This window comes from Musca vetustissima, unplaced genomic scaffold, assembly GCF_032173495.1.
Source record: "Musca vetustissima isolate MV318-11 ecotype Yass unplaced genomic scaffold, APGP_CSIRO_Mvet_v1 utg78416, whole genome shotgun sequence".
Lineage (NCBI taxonomy): Eukaryota > Metazoa > Arthropoda > Insecta > Diptera > Muscidae > Musca > Musca vetustissima.
Window position 1 is genome coordinate 152,839 of NW_026877158.1, and position 20,223 is coordinate 173,061.

A 20,223-nucleotide genomic window follows, 5' to 3' on the forward strand; every position below is an offset into this window, starting at 1 on the left:
ACAGGGATGGGGTTGTTTAAATACTTCCAAATTAAATGTCAATTAAGCGCAAAGAAAAATCTTGTTTTTTTTTAAGCAAAAATTAAAGAAAAAATATGGAAAGGGTTGTAAATGATCTCGTATTGAGGAATTACTATTATTAATAACAAGACAAAAGAATATTTTAAATCGAAAAAATAGAGGATGATTGTTGAAAAAATTTATATGAAAATATAAATACTGTCGATAAGGAAAATTAATTTTTATAACTTAAAATATTTTAAATCGAAAAAAATAGAGTTGGAAAAAATGTATTAAAAAATAGATATGGTCGATGAGGCAAATTCATAAATTAAATAATAAATAAATTTTGTACACACACAAAATATACAAATTAAATTTCCCTTCAGAGTATTTGCAGATTATTCGGAAAGTAATCGACAAAACATAGTTAGAGAATATCGGAAAAAAATCTGATGTCAGTGAGAACTCTGCATCTGGGGTTCCCGGTCGTACTATCTCTCAATTAACAACCGATACTTAACGCCTTGCGACTATTTCGACGAATTGCTCGAAATTCTATGCTATATATCGAGATAATTTTAAATACAATCCTGATTTTATACCAAAAAATTACCACTTTCTGCCATAATTACTAAAATGACATCGTTTTACGCTTTAAAATATGTTAAATTTTCAAAATGTTATGTAAATTTATATATTTTTTAAATTTTTAACGATTTTATACAGTATTTGGCCTAATGTAGATGAATTCCTTCTATTAGCATTAGGGAAAAAATTGCCATAGAAATTATTAACATCCTTAAACGTGTATGTATACGTAAACAAATAACAGCTGATTGTCAATTTATATTATTTTAAAACATTTAGGATTTTATTCCTTGATTTAGAAGGCGTGGTCGAAACTGGCATCAAGCAAAACCCCGCATCAGATAAAACCCCGGCCGAACCTGGTCTAAACGTGCATTTATTTGTAGTTTTAATAGAAACAATTTAATTTCCAATTAATTGCAAAAAACGATCTATAGATCCCTCTTCAACGCACAATCATGGTAATCCTTTGATTATGGCGTGTGTCCATTGATAACAACGTTTAATATAATTTATTAGGTCAACCCATTAATATGACCAAATATAACAAGTCCTCTAGATCCCAGAAAAAATGTAATTTATAAATTACTTGGCAACCCTATCAATTCTAAAAAGAAACAGCCATGAGAAATTTATGGATTAAAAATAATTATCATTGATATTTGAACTACTGTTTGTTGTTGTTTGTGTGTATGTGTGTGGTTGCTGACATTGTTACTGACTGACTGATTGCCTGCTGTCTGCCTTAAAGGGAAATGAAATAGTAAATATTGCAGGAAGGGAGGCAGTCTGGGCAATTAGTGGCGTCCCAACAATTTTGTAATTGAGTTTAATTAAAAATGCAAAATAATTCATGATGTATCACATCATCATCATCATTAGTTGCATGTAGAGACAAAAAACTTCAAAAACAAACAAAAATCCTTGAATTGCATACAGTCGACAAGGCAAGGGGGTGGAGAAACCCCTCTCAATCGATAAGGAAATTAAAAAAGGGGCACAAAATAAATTTCACTTATTTTTTCAAAAAGAAAAAAAAATAATATTAATGCCATGTAATCTCCTCTCTCCCCCTCTTCACCCCACACTCTGTAACACATTTAAACGATAAGGAATTTTTTTGTTATTCTAAATTACATCACCACACCATCATTCACACAAATCTTCTTCTTACATCATAAATAGAAAATAAATAAATGATGTGTGTGTGTGTGGAAATCAAGTAGATTTTTCTAAAATCTCTTAAAAAAAACAATCTAGAAAAAAATTAACCCCCAGAAATAAATTGGCATTTTGCAATAGAATAAATTAAGAAATAGTCTAGAAATCTGTATATTATGGACGGACAGACAGACGGAGGAGAAAAATGCAACGCCAATTTTCCAATCCAATAATAAAAAAAAAAAAACAATATGAAAAAAAGACGACATCGCTCACAGCACATCGTTTCTACCCCACCAAATAAAAATACACACACACGCACGAACGCCTCACTGATCATCTATAACACAGCCGTATGACTAGCGGCAGGCAGGCAAGCAAACGGCAGTTGACGACCAAATGACGTCTATATGGCAAATGAGTACTAGAGCCGTAGTAGAGAGTACCAACTACACACAGCCGATGACAACAACGACAGCCGACAGAGACAGAGCCGACAACACGACCACTACATTGTTACAACAATAGCAAATGACAACAACCACAACACAGCACAACAGTACAAAACAAGGCAGGGAAATGAGCGCACACACAGCACAACAATTATTTAGAAATGAGAACAATGGAAGAAAACAAGAAGAAGAAGAGGAAGAAGGCCAGTGCAATTCTTTAATGTTATTTTCACTTAAAGAAAAGGAAATCAAAAAGAAAATTAAAAGATCCGATATGAAAATAAAAAAATAAAAGAACAAGAGGCAGCAGATATTTTTATGTATAAAATATAAACAAAAATTAATAATCCCAGAAAAAAAGAAGAAATGAGAGACAGACATTTTTTGACAACTAAGAGAGGTTTTTTTGGTGTTATTCTGCTCTCAGCTGATGTTGTAAGAAAGGGGAAGTAAATGAAATATTTATGGCTACCAAGGGAGGGGACTGGTTGGCTGGCTGTCTTGTTGTGATAATAACTATATTATGAGAAACACCACATAACCTAAATATTAAAATATAACAAATTAAACAAACTAAGAAGTTGAAAAAAAGAAAAGTAGGAAGGAAACGAAAAAAAAAGAAATTAAGTCACCTTTTTTCTTTGACAACAAAATACGGCTAGGGTATTTTCTTTCTCGGTGTGTGTCTGGCCTGCTGTTTTTTGTTTCGCAAAAACCTCAGCGCCCAGTTTTTTTCTGTTTGCTGAACTGCAATTTCCTTTTTTTGGTTTCTTGAACACTCTTGAATATAGAAATCCAACGCCTTTTTTCTTTCTTTCTTCAAGAAGAGTTTTTGTCTTACAATTTATTTTTGATTCTCTCTTTTTTATGTTTTCTTTTTTGCTTTGTGTTGTTTAAACTTTTTTGTTATTTTCTTTATTATGTGTTGTTGCTAATTATAAAAAAATGAATGTGAAAAAAAATTGAAAAAATAGCAGTACATTTCGTAAAGACAGACATAAATTAAACACACAACTCTTCCCCATCATCAATCAACAACGATGTAGAAAAAGACGAGGACGACGACGACGAGACACCGCCACAGAGAGAGTGCTAAATGATAAGTAATATTATTTTTTTTAAATTTCAAATCATGAAAAGAAAACACACTGGTCAGTTGGCTTTGAAATTTCTCCCGCTCACAGCTTTTTTTTTTTTTGTTTGCACTCGCACACTTTCTCTCACTTGCAAACTCATGCATATATTTTTTGGACACTCTTGCATTATTTATTCGCTCTTTCTCTCTCTCATGTGGCGGCAGTCAGGTTTTTTTTTCATTTCGTTTATTTTTTCTTCTTTATTACACAAACACATACATAAACGCGCATGCACACACACACACAGCCACTCACAGCCATGCTATTCGTTTCAGCAAATCGGCTTTTGTTGTTCTTGTTTTTACCGTTTCATACGAGAGTAAATACTCGATAACATTAACGAGCAACGAACAAAACGAGCGTTTACTTTGTTCGACAGTTGAAATTTTTGCCTCAGCGGACCGCGACCGTGCGAAGACACAAAAGCAAGCAAGCACAGGCAGGCAGGCACCAGCAAAAATATACGCCGCGATTCGAAAAACGAAACGAACGAAAAAAAAACACAAATTTTTCTTTTTTTTGACTTGCTGCTGCTTCTTCTTTTTTATTGTTATTATTCATACGTTCCGTAATGAAGGAAAAAATTAAATTTTAAGTGAATTCTTCAGATGTTTTTTTAAAAATTAAAAAAAAACAAAAACACAAGAAAAAAATCATGAAATTCTAAAAAAATTTATTTCAATTTTATTTTATAAAATCAAAAATGAAAAATCATAGAAAAACACTTGTCATTATTTTTAGTTAATAAAAAAAAATTGATTTTTTTATTTTTTCTTCTACGATTTGCTGTTGCTGCTGCCCCTATGCGTGTGCTCTCCTAAATTGTTGTGTGTGTGTGTGCAAATTTATTTATTTTTTTCAATTTAACAAAATCGTGAAAATAGTAATTTTCTTAATTCATTTTTTTAATTATTCATAATTTTCTTTTTTTAATTGCATTTCAAATTTTTTTGTTGCAAAGATCCAACTTTTTTCTTTAATTTGCTCTCTTTCTCTCAACAATGTGTCTTCTCGAGCTCTCGCTCTCTCTCTTTATTTGTTGCTGCTCTCTTGCGCTCAAGTGTATTTTTTGGTTAATATAATTTTTCTTTTTTTAATCAAGAAAAAAACAATTGATGAAGAAAATTTTTTCAGCGGACACAACAACTTACGATGGCAACGAACGACAACGAACAACGTCGGTCGCAAGTGCACAAGCCATTTAAATGTATGCGATTGAACTGATGTATGATTTCTTTTTCAGCAAATCAGCGCAAATGCGCAGGGTTGTATGGCAATGGTAGTATGCTGAATTGGGCAGTTGGGTAGTTAGTTAGGGTACACTAGTTCGAGTAAGAAACAGCTGGGTGAAAAGATGATATTGATAAAGGAATACATTTTTTTGTATTTTCTTTGAATAAAATATGTGGAAATGGGGAAAATTATTAATAATTTTCATTTCTAAATATTTCGTTTATTGTTCTATAAATATTTAATGTTAGATAAAAGAAAAATAAGTAGTAAAAACCCAAAATTAGGGTATTCCATTCCAAATTCTCAAAAGTTGAAATAAAATATTTTATAAAAAAATAAAATAAAAACAAATAATTTATAACGAAAAAAATTATACAAGATCTATTAATAAGGTCACCCAGCTAGCGAAAGTGAGCTGGTTTTCTCATGCCTAATGTCAAGATTTTGGACTTTGTTTGCGTTTTTATAATGAAAGTCAATTCACAATAATGGATTTCGACAGCAAACTTGCGTGATTTGCGTTATCAAAGTGGGTTTAAATTGTTAATTTAATATTGTATATTTCAAAAGGAAAGGGCTCATAATGAAGGTTGGCCAGATAAAAAGTTCCAATGTACAGACAGTTTTATTTGACCAAATTTTTTAAGAAACCGATTTTTTTACTTTTCGATACGAATTCTAACAAGACTCGTATAAAAAATAGAAATGTAAAATTTAGAAATGTAAAATTTAGTTTTTTTAACTTCACATTTTTATATAACATAGAAAAACAAAAAATTATGAAATTAAAAAGAAACATTCAACCTACAGAACCCTATTAGAGCTGCTCAATAACGTACGGTTGCTGAATTGTTACACAAAAAGTGGATGAAAGCAAAAGTAACATGATGTATGATAAGGGAAGATTGGCGTAATTGCTTTAGTAGTTAATGTAAAATAAAACAAAAACCCCAAATAAATAAAATCTAATATTATTTCAAAACCCCCTCACAAATACGACTATTGGAATAATTATTATCGAAACATTTAGATTCCCGTTTCTTTGTTTCTTAAAAAATTTACAACACTTTTTTCTCATACAATATTTTTCCTTCATTTTAGATTTCCAGAGAACAAGAATTGGGGCCCTCAAATTTTCTTTCCTTTGTAAAAATATTTTTCTTTTTGTTATCGTTGGTTTCCTGAATTTCATTGTAGGGTTGATGTTCATCAATTGCATGCCTTTTTTCGGTTATATCAACCACCATGTATACCACCACCCAGACGACACAAATACTTTTATTGTTTACGAAATACTAAAGAGCCTCGAAGTTCTATAAAAGAAAAATGTGTCCATTCCTACCATTCATATTTTCTTTCAGTCAATTCAGCAAATTTATTTGTTCACACACGCACGCAGTGTTGTATTTTCAACGGCACATACACATTTATTCAGCTGTAGTCTCATATAAGGGATGTTCACATTTTTTGATATGTTGAACATATGATGTCATTCGTATAGTTAATGGTGAAATTAGTAAACGAACAAGAAAAAAGGAAAAATGGGATAGGCTACGTTTACATTTAACCGGATTTCGTTAACCCAGTGGGTTTCAATTGCCAATTCCTTTGCATATATGTCAAATAAATCCTCATAGAGTGGGTTAACCCCGTAAAAAGTTCTAATGTATATGCCGTTTAATTAAAAATATATTACGATTAACAAAATCCAGAAATACGCCCTAACGGGTTATACATACATTTAATCATGAGCTAAATATCAATCAGCTGATATTTGTTAGAATAAAGAGTGTGTTACACAGGCCATCAATGCCAAATGTGCTGTCAGTTTTGCTGTGCATACCAAATAGAACAATTTTGACAGTATATATGACATTGATGACTCGTGTGACAATAGCTTTATAAATTGGGTATGCTCATTTTAGACGACTAAATCAGCATTTACATCAACACTTTTTTCCGAGTTAACCACATCTATGAGGATTTATTTGACATATATGTAATGGAATTGACAATTTAGATCTACTGGATTTAATAGATCCGATACAGTGTAAATGTACTATAATACAAAGTATCTCAGCACATACTTTTTCAATGCAGAAATTTATAAAGGAAGGAAACATGTACAGTATTCACATGTGTAAAATTTGACAGAACATATAACATTAATGGCTCGTGTGATAGCAGCTTGATATATCCTTCATTCAACTGCCCCATATATTGTAAACGTATTAAAAACCATGATCCTTTCTCGGAACTTGTAGGCTGATTGACATTCTTCCATGTCCACAGGACGAGGTACCCAGAATTTTAATATCCAAGTTCTAAAGGGCCCCATACACTATAAATCATGCTGTCATGCCGATGAACCCCTTTTTGTATATGTGAGATTGACTAGTGTATGGCAAACTCTTCAATCACTATTCCAAAAAATCGATTTTTGTCCCAAAAATTGCATTTGAGTCGTAAATTAAGTTGTTTTTTATTCCGTCACAGTTTTATTATTGTTGTACACAATTTACTGACAACTTTCAAAATGAATATTATTCACCAGATTGATAGGGGTTCATTTTCAAAATCAAAACTATTTTGATTTTCTTCATGCATTGTGTGTCTCACACATACATAAATAAACTTTCAAAAAATAACACATACTATGATAAATGCTGTACGGCATGATGTATAGTGTATGGGGCCCTTAAAGTTCTAATTTTTGACATTAGACTTCAGAATAGCTGACTTTTTTTAGCTGGGTTACCTTATTAATTTTAACGAATTTATTATAAAATAGAAGAAAAATTAATTGAGGGTTGATTACAAAAACACAATCAAAATGGAAGAAATTTGGAAGAGCATTGCAAATAGTTTCGTTTGGTTTTCACGCCGTCGAAAAAAAAATGCCGCTGACTCCTGACTTTCTGGTTGTGTTTAGATTGTTAGTTTTTATTCGGCCATTCTCTAACGTCTCCTTCTACTAACGGCGTGTGGAACGTTTTTAAATTAGGTAGGTTCATTTCAGTCATCTAATACAAAGTACCCTCAGCACATCCTTCCTTCAATGCAGTAAATACCAGGAAAAAAACATGACAAATCCTTTTCCAACATGTTGTATCCTGTTAATATTATTAGCATTGTCTTCGAAGACTTATTCCCAAGTTGTATTGGATAAAACGGTCGACAATTTGCCTGGAAATAAACCACAAACGCCGGTAACCTCAACCACAACAACAGCATCAATCAACAACAACAACAAAGCCAAAGAGCATTTGGTGGCCAATGAAGAATACCACGAAGAATTGGTGGTGCATCCGCTGGCGAATGGTTTTGTTAATACCTATTTTCAATTTACCACAAGATGGAGATATGGAAATAAAGAAAATTGTAAGTTTGTCATATATAAGTAGGTGGATGTGTTTGTCATTATTCTATTATCTTCATCTTCTTAGTGCACAACACCCGTTTGATACCCCGCCCAATTGCTGAAATTCTACTTTATTCCGATGTTAAGGAATTTCACATCACCCTAACCCAAGGTATGTGGCGCTATGAATCCTGGGGTTATCCCGTACAGGATGCCGCACCCGGTGCCGAAGCTTGGTCATGGTTTGCCGGGGAAAATCTCACTGAGACCAAAGTCGATGAACAATGGAAACGTGTGACAAGCACATTTTCCGGCATAATTTGTGCCTCATTGAATTTCATGGATAAAACCAATACCATTACACCTCAGTATGGTTTTAGACCACAATTTGTGAGTGCTGCACCATCACAGAAAACCCAAAACACCCAGCATGTACGCTATTCAAGTTTGCCACGGGAAATTGTCTGCACCGAGAATTTAACACCATGGAAAAAGTTACTACCCTGCAACAGCCGTCATGGATTTGCTTCGTTACTGAATTCTGGACATGTTCACAATACCAATTATCATTCATTAGGTATTAAGTTCCGCACATTGTGTAACGGCCAACAGGAGTGTATATTGGAATTTACCGAGTCCGCCAATATGGTATATGATCCAAAGCTGTTGGGGTCCAATAATAATTTGGATTTCTCATTGCGTCGCATGTTTGGACAGGGCCTCAATGGCCACTGTGCCCTGGCTGAGAGTAGCAAAGTATACGTAAATCTGGAATTGCCATTACCCTATGAAATGACACCGCTACCCCATTACAATATAACCTCGACACGGGGTGGGCAAACCTCGCGCTATGGTGTTTATGATATACAAAAATTAAAGGACAACAAATTATTCAACATTGCTTGGATATTAAGAAAACCACCGAGTCAGGTGTTGACCCCGGCACCACCACCCCTCTTGGCCCATCGCAACATTGTGGGTTATGGCCAGGAAAAGGGTAAAATTATAACACAAATAACCAACAACTATTACAGTGATTTGCCCATAGTGCTGCAAGAGAATATCCCTTGGTATATGCCGGTCTACATACACACCTTGCAGATTAAAAATCACAAAACCGGAGAGGTCATACCAGCGAAGACCCTGCAATATCGTCCAGGGGTACAACGTACCCGGCCCTACTATTTGGAATTGGCATTTAAAATACCCAGTAAATCGTCCGTGGAAATATCTTTAGATTTCGATTATATTTTTCTCAAATGGTTGGAATATCCCCCCGATGCAAATCATGGTCATTATGTCGGGTCGAGTGTAATAACCACAACACTGCCAATGGCACGCAATTACACATCCATACCATTAAGTGGATATCGTTTTTGCGATTCCTTTAATGCCACCCGAAATTCATATATTCTGACATTGCGTACCGAATCATTGATATTGTCCCTGCCCACACCCGATTTTAGTATGCCCTATAATGTCATTTGTTTGGCTTGTACCGTGGTTGCCCTGGCCTTTGGCCCCATCCACAGTGTGGCCACTAAGAAGATAGTTGTTGAACAACAAGATGCCGAGGAGCCACGCTCCTTCATGGGTAAAATAATGAAAAAACTTAAAAAGAAAAATAAGAATCCATCGACAGCTAAAGAGGCAGATGATACAGCAGCTGTTGCTGCAACAGTTGCTAGTGACAGTAATAGTGAAAAGGTGAAATAGTTATTGGTGGCCAATAGCCAATAGGTTGAGGTTGGCGTATGTCACTGTACTAGTCTGTATGTATGTATTCCAATTCCATGTGTATTGTATTCCAAATCCTTTTTGTTATTTTTTAATAAATATCAGTATGAAAAATAAAATATTTTAATTTAAAATTAAAATGAATTCAATTTTATATTCTTAAAAAGATTATCAATGTTGTAATTAAAAAAATAATAATGATATAATATGGATCCATATAATAATTATATATAAAATCGCTTAAATGCAACACTCTTGAAACAGCTGATCAAAACAACACTCAACCATCAAAACGCCAAAATACTTGTTTAGTTGACAACACTGATCCTGAACAACAATGCGGTTCTCATGCACTCTCCATCCCACCTCATTCGTAAATATTTCGCGTTATACTACTTTAAGTTCATCTTTATCAGTCATTTTGTCTTCTCTTCCATTCGTTGGCAAGCGAAAAACGTTCGTTTTTCAATTTGTAGTGGTTGCGAACAACGAAAACACAGACTCTGGTTCTCTCATATTCCTACCAAATACCCTTTATAATATACCTATTAATTATTTGCGCTTATAAACTCCATAAATGTCATAAATAAAATCGCCTAAATGTTATATATCCCGCATAAATTGCAAAACTGTTGAAACAGCTGATCAAAACAAACATTCAGCCATCAAAACGCCAAAATACCTGTATAGTTGACAACACTGATCCAGAACAACAATGCGATTCTCATGCACTCTCCATTCCACCTTATTCGTAAATATTTCGCGTCATACTACTTTGAGTTATTCTTTATCGATCAGTCATTTTGTCTTCTCTTCTATTCGTTGGCAAATGGAACGTTTTTCAATTCGACTGTTAATTCTTCAGTCGCTGAATGGACAGCTGATATTGTTGTTGAGCGCAGAACTACTAGTTTGTGTAAACACGGCCACTGACAACGTAAAGAAAGAAACATAAACAAAAAATGTAAACAGCTGTTATTGTTGTATGAAGGCCTAACGCCTTTTTGTTTTGATTCTGCTTTCTCAGTTACGTTTTAAACCTATTTCTTCCAATTCACTAACGCCGACGAAATTTTAAGACACGACGGCGATTTTAAATATGCCGTCGGCATTGAAACCAGAAGGAACAGTACACAGACTCTGGTTTTTTTGAGTGAAAAGAAATAAAAAGTTTTTATTTTATTTTTTAATAATTTTTGGGGAAATTCTTATTTCTCCAGACTAATCGAATTTCTCCCCGCGTTTACTATGGATCGTAATAAAGTACCAATATCCTCATCGCGGGCCCCCAAGAAAGTCTCATCTCATGCGGGAAGTGAATTTTTTGCCCTCGGCTCAAAGGGATACAGTCGAGATGGAGAGAGTAAGGCCAAGCTGCCGATTAGCAAGTCAAGTTCCTCCACAGCTGTGGATCGTAAACGAGACTCGGCCGGTACCTCTGCGTCGTTGCTGGCCACCAAAAAGCCAAAACTATCATCTTCGGTACGTTCCGGAGCGGCAGAGGGCAGCAGTGGTGGTGGCGGAAGCGGTGTTAGTGGTGGAATTTCGGCACCCTCCAATGAGCTGTGGGAACAAATGGCCACCGACTGTGATTCGGTGGATATTATCGAAACCATACAAACCGCTGCCGAACAACATGACTCGGAGACATTGGTGCGCCTGATTTGCGGATGCATTAAAAATATAATATCATCCTATGCCAAGTCCAAGCCGGACATGATTGCCATGCTGAGTATTATGTATTTGGCCAAGGTGCATCCGGATTATTTTAATAACGACATCATAACATCGGGCCTGTTGCATATTTTGCGTAGAGATTTCAATTTGAAAATGCGACAGAGTTCGTATTCGCATGTACTGGCATGCAACTTGTTGATGCGTGTCTACAGCGACAAAAAACAGTGGCCGGAGATTTTTATGCGTATCTATATTGACGATGCGATAAATGATCGTTTCTGGTCGGATAATAGTTTGTGTGCCCCGTTCATAAGGAACATTGCGGCGGCTTTCAAAACCCGACAGCCACAACTTACTTTCATGCAATCTGATGGTAGCGGCGGTGGAGGTGGTGGTGCATCTGGTGCCGGTACACCAACAATGACACCTACACCCACCCCGGGCAATCAACCGGCATCATTGTCGATAAATGTCGATGATGATTCGTGTGATAATTCGGAAGCAAGTGGTTCGGCAAAGCCATCTGAATTTAAACCCGCCGCAGGTGACACCTATTTCGATGCCAAAAATCGTTATGTAGACTCGGAGAGGATTGTGGAGAAATATGTAACTGAGGCCATAAAGGAACAGTTGAATAAACGTCAACAGCAGGAATGTTATACAAGGAATTTCCTGAAATTCCTATGCATCACCTCAGGCCTAGTTGAGGTACGTCATTTGTGTATATCACGGCTGGAGTTATGGATCCACAATGGCAAATTGGTGAAATTTGCCCAGGAACTGTTGTCGTATATTTGCTTCAATGTCCGTGCAAAGCATGCAAAAGATCATGAAGTTCTGGCGATATTGGTTAAAATGCGTCTGAAAGCGAAGCCATTAATCAACTTCTATATGGCCTGCATTAAGGAAATGATCCGCCTGGAGCCAGGAATTTTAAATGTCGTTCTGAAATTGGTCGTACAAAATGAATTGTCAAATACCAGAAATCCCAATAATATGGGAATGTTGGGTAAGTCGAAAGTTAGGGATAAGTCTTACGGTGTTATTCCATTTTTATAACCTGCACCCACCGGATATCCAAACTCAAGCTTACGGGCTAAACAAACGGGTACCTCCCCCTAAGATAAAAATATATCCCTATAATAAGGGTAATAATACCTAACTTTGGAAATTTTTTTCAAAAATTTAACTTAAGTTACGCCCAGATATTCATGATCGGAATAAAATTCGATGCCGATTTACGCAGGTCCGTCTGTTGAAATCACTATTTAAGACAGATCTATGAAATTTTAAACAGAGGTTGCTAGTACAACTAGGATGTTTGGTATTGCAAATGGGATATATCGGTCCACGTTTTGGTGTAACCCCCCTTATTATGGTACATCCCAATATTCCGTACTTATAGAGATTTTAAGCATTTTTTTTTCAACCAAATTGCCTGTAATTTTTTATGCTAATAATCTCTTTCGTCTTCTTCTTCTTCTTCACCTCCCCTTAGCCACAATGTTCCAAACCGCTCCCGACGAGTCGGCCAAATGTTTGGCCGAAATCTACAAAGAATTTTTACTACAACGTGAAGATTGCCTACGGACACTTCGCGTATTTCTACGCGAATTGGTGCGAATGCTACGCAATGACATCAATCTGGTAGTATTCTGTAAAGTATTCCTAAATGGCCGTCCCGAACTGAATAAACAAATTGAAAATTCCGAATTCAGAGATCGTATATTCCATTCAATGGTTGATATTGCTTGTCTCTGCATGTTGTTGTCCGTATCACCACAAGTCCGCGAGGCAAGCATTTCGCTGCGCGTGACCAAAGATAATGCCGCCAACAATGCCATACTCCTGAAATTCTACAATCAAATGTGTCAGATCCAATTGGATTGTGTCTCATGGATGTATGAAATTGTCCCAGCTCTCAAGCTGCAGGGCACCGAATATTTTAATGGCCTGCACAAAATGCTGCTGCTTGATAATGCTGAACAATATTCCAGATATGATCAATGGCCATCGGAACCGGAAAGGACCACATTGCTGCGTTTGGTTTCGGAGACGCCAATCCATGAAGATACCCTTATTCGCATTATATTGATTGGTATTACCAAGGAGATACCCTTTACCATACCGGATACATTTGACATTATCATCTCGTTGATAAAACGTGCCTCAACAATGCGCATCACCACCTGCCCGGTGGTACAGGCAAATAAATTCGATATTATTGATTTCCTTTTCAATATGGCGGAATATCATCATCCGGAAAATATTAATTTACCGGTGGACTATGAACCACCGAAATTGGCCATAACTGTTCTATATTGGAAGGCATGGTTGATAATGTTGATGATATCCGCCCATAATCCATCGACATTTGGTGCATTCTGTTGGAATCACTACCCGACAATGAAAATGCTAATGGAAATGTGTATAACCAATCAATTTAATGAATCGGCAATGACCAAGGAGGAGTTACAGGTGAGTGAATGCATTTTTTCGGGTTGGAAAGTTCCGATTTCAGATAAATAGTGCACCAAACTCCCAAAATATGTTCGATTGAGACAAAATTTTGCAACACGTACAGAATGGAGTCTAAAATGATGTGTACATAGTTTTATAGAAATCGGTTCAGATTTTGATATAGCTCCCATATATATTTTCGTCCTATTAAGATGGAATTTAGCATAGCCTATTGAATTGAGTCTAGAATATTGTGTGTTAAGTCTCGTTGAAGTCGTTTCAGATTTAGATATAGCTGCCAAATATATTTTCGACCGATGAATGGTGCACGAAACTTCCAAGATATATTCGATTGAGACAAAATTTTCACAGAGTACTGAATTGGGTCTAAAATGATATGTGCAAAGTTTTATAGAAATCGGTTCAGATTTAGATAGAGCTGCCATATATATTCATGTCCGATTTTAGGTAAATGGGGCACCAAACACCCAAAATACGTACGATTGAGACAAAATTTGGAATACCACACCGTACTGTGCGTATAATGGTGTGTGTAAATTATTGTCGAAATCCGTTTAGATTTTGACATAGCTCCATATCCGATTTTAGGTTTATGTATGCGAAGTTTTATCGAAATCGTTTCAGATTTGAATATAGCTCCCAAATATATGTTCAGCCAATTTTTTGTGAATGGTGCACCAAACTCAATCTCTTCTCTTGTATATACCCAAAGTGGGTGGTTAAGAGTATCATATAGTCGAGTCCGTCCTACCTTTGAAATTTACTAACTGTTTTTTCTTCATCTTATTTTTCTCCCCTCCCTCAGATTATACCCATGGAACGTGATCACATTGTTGAGTTCGAATCGTATTTGGCCGCCCAGACATCTCAAGCCGTGATCACCGAGGAGAATGCCATATTAACCTCTCAACTCATGCTAATGGACCCAATGGGTGTGGCTCGACGACTTCCCGCCGGTGTTCTGGAACAATTGCGGTCACTAAATAAACTCCTTAAAATTGGTCACCTACTGTGTCGCAGTCGTAAACCTGATCTCCTATTGGATATCATACAACGTCAGGGTACATCACAATCAATGCCTTGGTTATCGGATTTGGTGCAAAATAGTGATGGCGATTTTAATCATCTGCCCGTACAATGCCTCTGTGAATTTTTACTTTTCAATGCCAGTGTAATCAATGAAGAGAATAGCCGTGATGCGGAATTGGTAAATTTCCTGCGTAATGTCATCATGGATCCGGCATATAGTAAACAAACCTGTGAAATTTTGGATTATATATTTCGTCGTTTGTGTTCGACGGTAAAATCGACAAGGGTTTCTGCTTTAAGGGGTCTCAAGATTATTTTCAAAAGTTCCGATATGTCTGGGAATGATTGGCTGCTGAGTTCCATACCGCAAATACCACATTTCAATGAGGTTCGCGTGTTTATTATACCTCAACTGAGATCGGCATGTCAGGTGGAAAATTGCCCGGATTTGGTAATGGCCTATATACAATTTATTGCCGCCAATACCCTTGATGATTCGGTGACCGATATGTTGGATCATGTCATCGATATGGCTCAGTTGATTGTAGAACGTAGCACCATGTTCCAGCACATTATACCCCTGAATGATGGTGGCGGAACTAATGAGCCACCCTTGATGGTATATGATGAACAAACCCGCATGGATGAGGAGAATCGTTTGCAGACCCTGAAATGCCTGTTCGTTATGTTCAACAATTACATCATCAAATTGCGGGATCATCATGAAACCTACCAATGGAATGAATATCCCGACCTGTTAATGGTACAATTTAATGATGGCGTCCAGTTGCCCTTGCATTTGAATATAATTCATGCCTTTATTATTCTGCTAACGCATAGCAGTAATCAAATGCCGGAGTCGGTACCAATTCTCGACTATTGGTTTCCCGTGGATGGTAATGTCCCCATTGCCTATATACCGAATATGCCACAGGAACCGGTTCAACTCTTACCCGATTGGTTGAAATTGAAAATGATTCGGTCTTCGGTGGATAGGTTAATAGAGGCGGCAATACGAGAGCTAACACCCGATCAAATAGTTCTGTTTGTGCAGAATTTTGGTACACCCATTAATTCAATGTCCAAGCTATTGGCCCTGCTGGATCATGCTGTAATTGAACAATTCGACACGGTGAAGAATGCCATTCTCAATAAGGCTTATTTGGCGCAATTGATTGAAATCCAACAGGCCAGGGGTGCCAAAAATGGTCACTTTACCGTGCAGGCCTTGGGTTTGTATTCACATTCACAGACCGTCGAAGATAATCCGAAAATAAAAATCGATGTTTTGGAGCCAATTGGTTTGGAGGAATTGGAAGCGCCCAGTCTGCAGGAAAAACAAGACCCCTATGAGGGAGAGGAGGATGTTGAGAATGAGGAGACTCTTTACAGGGTTTTAAATTGGTCCAAACCCCAACATTATCAAAAGGATGCATTCCACAACCTGCTACATCAGCTATTCGATTGTGGCGGCCATCAGTCCGCCACAAGTGTGGCTCAACAAATTCTAAATTACCAAAATCTGGAAAATCTATTTTTTAATGTTTTAGATGGCAGCCAAGCGGTTGCCTTGTTACGGGCAATTTTAAGATTAGGTTGCGGCCACAATTTACCCTTATATAAATCGTTGGCAAGCAAACAGCAGATGGGTGGTGGTACTCCCATGATGATGATATTTGCCGAGACGTTACAGAAATTAATTAACAACTCTCTGGAGGTGAGCAGTAAACCCGATCACCATGGCATTATAAAACCCCGACGCAGCACCCTGCAACAAGTCCTCACGGAATTTCGTAACAATCGTAAATCCCTGCAACCCAGTAAGTTCTACAGTAATGGTATGTTGGTAGATCTTTTGGCCGATCATGATCCCGAGTTATGTTGTGATTTCCTAAAGCAAGATTTACCCCTACTATTCTCACAAAGTTCGGGAGATTTCCGTTTCTATATGCTTTCGTGGATATGCCATGAATCCAATTGGAATACCCTCATCTCCAGTTTGGAATATATGCTCACGCAACAGCATGGAGGAGAGGAGGTGGATTTGGATTATTCAACGGTATTGAATTTCATACAGGCTCTCATACACAATCCGAAATTGTGGCAGGGACGTGATCGCACCGTCTTAAAAACCGATTTAAGTGATAATGTCATCTACTTGAAAGATACGGAATTGAAGACATTTACCGAGTTCATTCTCAAGGAGGGTGAAATGGAATTCAGGACCTCGGCATCGCAGTATCCCTTTATATTGTCGTGCCGCATAAATTTACTGTTTCGTATTTGCCACAAAAATACCCGCAATTTGATACGATTCATTGAGTATGTGTGCCAGTGTCAGAGTCCGGAAAAGTTACGCCTCAGTGTCCTGAGGCAAATGTACCTAATGTATCCTTCAATTAAATTTATACGCTCCCAACAACAGGTTGAATCGTATACGGATAGACTACAAAATCTCAATGGATGTCAAGCGGATAAGGTATCATCAAATCTCATCACCTGTCTGGGTAATTTATTTACCAAGAAAGATTTTGAGGCCCTGTCAAGTGACATCGAATTGTTGATAAGGAAAATTGCTGCCTCCCACCCGGCTCTCTTTCTGCGCCAGCTGGGAGTGTTGTCCTCCCTAATACAGGGACGTGGCCAATTGAGTTTGCGTGTCATACGCGATGAGTATCACATATGCATCGTTTTATACAAATTCTGCGTACCCTGGAGCTGTTGCAACCCATCTGCTTCGATGACATCTACAAGGAGGAGTTCCAATCAGCCTTGAAATGTTATTTTACATTTTTCCAACAGTACAGCAATGTCAAGGAAGCCTATCACATACTGATTAAGCTCATCGAACTGCTGCAATCGTACATCAATGTAAATCCCTCTTCGGCTTTGGGTTTTATTGAACAACATGAATATGTTGATGTGCTAATGGATTTGGCAAATCGTTACAATTCCATATCGTCGTTACATCAATTGGTCCAGGGTATTACACTGCTGCAGCAGAAGACCACATCGTCGCACAACAATAGTAGTGTGGATGTGAAACAGGAATTTGATTTTGAGGAATCTTCTTATGCCACAAATAATGAAAATCGTGCTGCCAGTACATCCACGGTCACATCAATGGACACTGGCGATGTTGCCACAGACTCTCCAACAACGTCGTATCAATTATCAAATTTAGACATTAACTCCCGCGGTGCTGTAACAGTTGCAATTTCCGGCTCCCTCAATAAGACCACCTCCGCAATTTCACCCCATTTTGCTAATCTTATCAAAATTGTCAAACACTCCAGTGCCGAGGATACCATCCTAGGACCTTTACAAGAAATTGAAAGTTTCACCTCGAAACGTTTTAATTTCCTAAGTGAACTTTTTGATCGTCTTCTCGAATTGATATTCTCCTCCAGCGCTCAAATACGTTCGAATGCCTTTATATTGTTAATCCGGCATTTAAAACACAATCCCGGACGCACCGATGTTAATCGTTGTACCCTCAATGCCTACATCCAGTGTCTGAGGGATGATAATTCTTCGGTGGCCGCCACAGCCATCGATAATTTAACGGATATGTGTCTACTGTTGCAGGAACATGCCATTGAAATATTATCGGTGGCATTTGTGTTGGGTCTCAAGTCGAAATTAAATACAAGTCCACAAATTAAGAGAGTATTGCAAACGATAATGTTACAGCATGGTTATTAGGTGGAGGATGGTTATTACGAGGAGGAGTCTACTGTAAAATAGTTTTAAAAACATTATTTGGCTAAGAATAAAAAAACAAGATTACAAATCCTTTTTTGTTGTTGTTGTATTGCCGATTTATTTACTTGATGAATTCTTTTCACTTTTATTGGAGGACGATGAGGAGGAGGTGTTGGAACCACCACCATTATTACCACCACTACCACTCGACGAGGTTGTATTTTGTAATTCACCCATTTCCAAATGTTTGAGTAAACGATACAATGCCACTGCCTCCTTGATGCGATTGAATACCACACAAAATGTTTCAATTTCTATGAAAAGTTCCTAAAATTCGGAAAGAAAAAAATATATTCAGGAACACAAGGTTTATTCCAAGGGTTTATTCATAAGGTTATCAAGGAGGCGAATTCAAAGTCCTCATTTTGAGTTTTAATCCTATTCTGGTTTGTACTTCGCGATTACAATGTTGACAGCAAGAGAAAACTGAGGCATGAATTCGCCTCCCTATTAATCTTATGAATAAACTTTGCAAGAACACTTCGACATGTTTGGTTACAACTATGATATTATACTTCGACGATATGTGGGCCTTACAAAGTTGTATTCAAAAAAATATATATATGTATATATATATATATATATATATACGACATATGCCTCAACATTCCCCTTGGGGCAATGCAGTTGCCTACGCCAAATGAAATTTTGAGGGCCCATGTTGGAGGAAGTTTGAAGTAAATATTTACATCGTTGTAATCAAGGCATTCTCCTGTGCATTCCAAAAAGATTTTTTTCACCTTACCTTTACATTTATAATTTTATTCCGTATCAGACTCTGCAGGAAAACACACACCAACCGAACCAAACGAGACTGCATATATTTATCACGGACATTTTCACATGACGATATACAATTCGATATATATAAATGTAAAAATTCCGTTGGTAAATTTACCGATGTTGTTAAACGATTTACCACTTCCATCGAATGCAGGGTAATATCCATATTGACCAAGACATGAAAATATTCTGTAATTTCGGATGAATTCATAAGTTTTAGGAGAATTTCAATCGAAATTATAGGATTATTTTCGACCAAACGTGGAAGCTGTGGTAATGAAAAAAATTATTGGAAACATGTTCACAATTAAAAGTTTTTGTTTTTGGTTGAGGGTTTACCCCATTACCTTATCGGGCGTCAAACGTATTTGATAAACAAAAAATGGATTTTTACTCAGCTCATTTAACAACAGTTTTTGATCCTGCAAATTCAGCGGTTGGACAAAGGCCAATTCCATCAGTTCCCTGGCATTGGTACTAATATGATTGCTCTTGTCATATTCCACTTTTTGATTAAAGGACTCCGTCAAATTGAACCAAATAAGTTCATGTTCGAAATCCATTAATGGTGGGGCAATGGAGAAAAATTCCGGTGCAAAAACGCCAGACATGTTTTTATTTTTTTCAAAAGATATTTAATTTGTAATATATTATTAATTATTAACGAAACTTGTAGAAAATATTAAAAATATCAATCGTCCAAACAAAACAATTACGGTCGAAACACTCAGATTGAAATGATAGCATACAGTAGCAACACATCAACTGCTGTTGATTAGGCATCAGTAGATCAAACTCTGGTTGTTTTTCCCTTTTT

General features: G+C 36.7%; 3 protein-coding genes across 3 annotated transcripts; 2 read left to right on the forward strand and 1 right to left on the reverse strand.

Moving 5' to 3' along the window:
• The first annotated feature begins 2,283 nt into the window (after window positions 1-2,283).
• On the forward strand, window positions 2,284-9,650 carry LOC133321747 (GPI transamidase component PIG-T). Its single transcript, XM_061530826.1, has 3 exons — window positions 2,284-2,407; window positions 7,703-7,954; window positions 8,020-9,650. Exons 1-3 carry the CDS (start codon window positions 2,284-2,286, stop codon window positions 9,648-9,650), a joined length of 2,007 nt encoding a protein of 668 aa, XP_061386810.1.
• A 1,269-nt stretch (window positions 9,651-10,919) lies between these two features.
• LOC133321748 (integrator complex subunit 1) lies at window positions 10,920-18,563 on the forward strand. Its single transcript, XM_061530827.1, is given in 4 exon segments — window positions 10,920-12,357; window positions 12,847-13,826; window positions 14,635-17,535; window positions 17,538-18,563. Coding segments are annotated over 4 exon segments (6,345 nt in total).
• A 117-nt stretch (window positions 18,564-18,680) lies between these two features.
• Window positions 18,681-20,017, reverse strand: LOC133321749 (CCR4-NOT transcription complex subunit 11). The gene is made up of 3 exons (XM_061530828.1): window positions 19,754-20,017; window positions 19,369-19,674; window positions 18,681-18,890 (listed from the first exon to the last, which is right to left on the reverse strand). The coding sequence occupies exons 1-3, from the start codon at window positions 20,015-20,017 to the stop codon at window positions 18,681-18,683; spliced, it is 780 nt and encodes a 259-aa protein (XP_061386812.1).
• Between the last annotated feature and the right edge of the window lie 206 nt (window positions 20,018-20,223).